This window comes from Chrysochloris asiatica, unplaced genomic scaffold (assembly GCF_000296735.1).
Source record: "Chrysochloris asiatica unplaced genomic scaffold, ChrAsi1.0 scaffold00124, whole genome shotgun sequence".
In the NCBI taxonomy this organism is placed as follows: Eukaryota; Metazoa; Chordata; class Mammalia; order Afrosoricida; family Chrysochloridae; genus Chrysochloris; species Chrysochloris asiatica.
The window spans coordinates 2,049,235-2,053,255 of record NW_006408642.1 but is presented as its reverse complement, the minus strand read 5'-3'; the positions used below and the strand labels follow the sequence as shown (position 1 = coordinate 2,053,255).

General features: G+C 39.6%; 1 protein-coding gene across 1 annotated transcript in view; it reads left to right on the top strand.

Moving 5' to 3' along the window:
- ULK4 (unc-51 like kinase 4) overlaps positions 1 to 4,021 on the top strand; it is an 892,765-nt gene that overhangs the window by 262,049 nt on the left and 626,695 nt on the right. Inside the window, exon 19 of the mRNA XM_006868826.1 lies at positions 3,155 to 3,282. Coding sequence (XP_006868888.1) covers positions 3,155 to 3,282 — 128 coding nt within the window. The remainder of the gene's footprint in view (positions 1 to 3,154; positions 3,283 to 4,021) is intronic.

Below are 4,021 nucleotides of genomic sequence, written 5' to 3'. Positions count from 1 at the left end.
TCTCTCATACTTTGGACATATTGTCTGGAGGGACCATTCACTGGAGAAGGATATCATGTTTGGTAAGGTTGAGGGTCAGAGAAAAAGAGGAAGACCCCAACGAGATGGATTGGCCAAGTGGTAGCATCGATAGACTCAAGTGTGGCAACAGTAGTGAGGTTGGCCCAGGATCAGGCAGTGTTTTGTTCTGGTGTGCATAAGGTCGCTATGGGTCGGTACCGACTCGATGGCACCTAACAATAATAACAACAACCAGTACAACATGAGAAAAAAAAACACCATATTAGACCTCATCTTGTATTCTTGGACATTTCTGTGTTTAAAGTTATGACTACAGACTTTTTTTTGTGCCTGGAAACTCTTCCTGCTTCATTATATATTTAAGGTCAGTTTCAGTCATCTATATCTTTGTAACTATCCCAACATTTAGTGGCTTTAAAATAAACTTATTTTGCTTACCAGTTTGTAATTTGGGCAAATCTGGCTGGGTGAGTTTGGCTTTGCACAGACATCATTGTACATCACAAGAGATTGTGAAATGGTGGTTTATTTATTTATTGACAATGAATGTGATACCATTCCTCTTCAATTTGTCGTGACTGACATAGTAAACCATATGATTGCCTGGTTCAAAGTGGTCTGTACCCATTCATTTCAGCTCATTAATGCCCAGGGATTAAAAATTCAAAATGAATTTTTATGCGTTCCATTTAATTTTTGACAACTTTGAATTTTCCTAGACTCATACCTTGTGCATTCCCTGTTCAGATTATTCATGGATGTTTATAGCTGTTTCTCTTCATTTTAAATGCCCCATCAACAAATGAAAAGCCCTGAAAACTTTGCCCAATCACACAATTATGGTCTACTCTACTTATAGGAGGTTGCTTTTCCTCAGTCGTATTTTGAGTGTCTTTCAACCTAAAGGGCTCATATTCTGGTGCTGTATCTGACAGTTTTCTGCTTTTCATGATGTTTTCATTTTCTGGCACTATATTTGATACTGTCTGGCTGCTATTTGCAAGGTTTTTAGTGACTCAACATACAGAGGTAGTCTCATTCATTTTAGTCTGTCTTAGTCTGGAAGCTCTGCTGAAACCTGTAGTACAGGAAGAAAGCAAAATATTGCTAAAAAGACAGGAAAGAAAGAATAGACCAAAATGGATGTCAGAAGAGACTCTGAAACTTACTCCTGAGTATAATGAGGCTAAAGGTACTGGCAGAAGTGATGAAGTAAAAGAGCTAAACAGAAAATTTCAAAAGGCAGCCCAAGAAGACAAAGTAGAATATTATAACGAAATATACAAAGACCTGGTGTTAGAGAACACAAAGGGAGGAACACATAACATTTCTAATGGTGTGAAAGAACTGAACAAAAATTCAAATCTCAAATGGCAGTATTTAAGGATTCATGGGTAGCTCTTTAAGATGAATGCTGGACTTCTAACCACAGTATTGATGGGTCTAGTCTACCAGCCACTCTGTGGTGGAGAGATGATGTTTTCTGCTCAGTTAAAGATTTGCAGCCTTAGAAACCCTAGAGCACGTTTCTACTGAATCAGAACCAACTTGGCAGCACTTAATAATAGGGATTTGGGAAACTTATATTTCTGTTCTCTTTAGCCATGTTGCTAAAAATATGAGTCTATATTCCTTTGGTGTGTGTATATGTGTGGATTTACTTTTTACAACATATCTGTGTTGGTGTTGTTTTTGTTAGGTGTCATCGAGTTGGTACCAACTCATAGCGACCTTGTGCACAACAGAATGAAACATTGCCTGGTCCTGGGCCAATCTCACATTTGGCTGAATAAACCAAGTCAAACCCAGCTTACCAACATCAAGTCAATTGTGACTTCACAGTGATCCTATAGGACAGGGTAGAACTGCTCTCTAGGATTTCCGAGGCTCTAAATCTGTATCAGAGCACACATCCTTAATATTTCTCCTGAGGAGCGACTGGTGGGTGTGAACCACCAACCTTGTGGTTAGTAGCACAATGCTTAATCCTTTGTTGCCCTGTTGTTGTTAACTGCTGTTGAGTGGCTTCCTACTTACAGCAATCCTATCTAGGGTTTCTGAAGAGTGACTGGTGGGGTTGAACTGCCAACCTTACGGATTTAACACAATATATTAAAAGGGAACTCACACTATTATTTATTGATTAGTGTTCTTATTGTGTTGTATTATACCTTTAATTTGGCTCCTTTGGAGTCTTCGTATGGTGCTGTAGGATAAGACCACTAGAACACAAAGTCAGTTTGAACTGCAAGGTAGGCGGTTCAAACTCACCAGCCACTCCTTGGAAACCTTATATTTCAGGGTTGGGGTATCTTTTTTTTTTCTGCCTAAATTTATAACATTCTTTATGAGCCATACAAAATTAGCAACTTAAAAATTAGCCTGCTATTTTTAACTCATGGTGTGTCACCATGGGTTAATGTACAGACCTGCAAGATCAGCGGGTCAAGCTTATCAGCAGCTCCTCGGAAACCCTACAGAGGCTCGCTATAAATTGGAATCAGCTCGCTTACATTTAACAACAGCAGTGTGATGGCTGGAACTTAGTTGCCTTGGCAGGTCTGACGAAATGATTTTGTGGGCTTTGTACTGCTGTGGACCTGATGTTCTCCACCCCGCTCCTATATAGGGTTACTATGAGTTGGAAGCAACTTGATGGCACTAAACAACAACAAACACCTTTATTTAATGATTACAGGATTTTCTCTTGTGTCATTCAGCGTGTCATATTTTGTGTTGGGTATTGTTTGTAATTTATATCTGTAAGACCTCAGATTGTATAGACTAGAGACATGGTCTCTGTGTATGTCAGTTTGCCCTATGATTCATACACATCGACAGTCATAACTCAGAAATTCTGATTACTGTCACACAATTATGTAGTTGTGTAGTTAGTTGACAGGCTTTGTTGTCTGGCCTGGATTAGAATCCATCGTGGTAGATTTGGAAAAATTGCTGAATTTAAGATCACAAGTACCTGGCACAATTAAAAATGCAAAATGGTAGCTGAATAGTATTTTATTTCCTGCTGTTTTACTTGACTGTTGTAAATTGTAAATTGTTCACCCTGATAGTTAAGACTACCCTGTTTATTACATGGGTTCTCAAGAAACTTTGAAATTTTCTTCCGCAGGATTTTGTCTCCACAGTTATTCGATTATTTGACAGCCCCTCAACTTCCATTAGAGCAAAAGCCTTCCTGGTTCTTCTGTATATTTTGATTCATAACCGTGAGATGCTTCTACTCAGCTGCCAAGCAAGGTATGGTTTTCTCTGATGAGTTCATCAATAACTTCAGTCTGGTGCCTGCTTTATTAATATTTTATATGGTTTCTGTAGGCTGTTTCTTAGTCTCCATGTACCTGGTATTGAAAGGTTTTTCTTTTTTTAAAGGTATTTCAGGAAGTTTAATATTGCACTTATAGTCTCAGCTTGGAAACACTGAGAAGTGAAGAAAGACCTTGGGATGAAGCAGGGTGGGAAATGCCTAGATCAGAGAATAATCCAAGGCAGGGTGTGGAAGTTGTAGCTTTTGCATCTTGTTTGATCCGTGGTTTGGCTATATTTTTCCTTACTGTAAAAATTCTGGAAAGAGGGACTGAAGGTCCAGATCGAACAGCTTAATTGGGGCAGAGGAAGATGCTGGTCTATAGTCTGATCATCGCTGGGCAGAGCCCGCACTCTTTCTGGGTTTTAACTCCTTACAACCCTCCAGTCCTGGTGTGGTGGTGTGGGTTAATGCTCTGCACTGCTAAATTGCTGGTTCAAGCTCACCAGTCAATCCTCAGAAATCCTGTACTGGGTTGCTGTAAGTCGGAACTGACTTGATGGCACTTAACAAAAGCAACAAACACTCTATAAAGGGTCCCTATGAATCAGGTCTGACTTGATGGTACATAATAACAACATCCTAAAAAGAGAACCTGAGGGAACAAACAAGATGGCGGATCGGGTGGCTGTATAGCAGAGAGCTCTGCCAACAACAACACAGAATACCTGA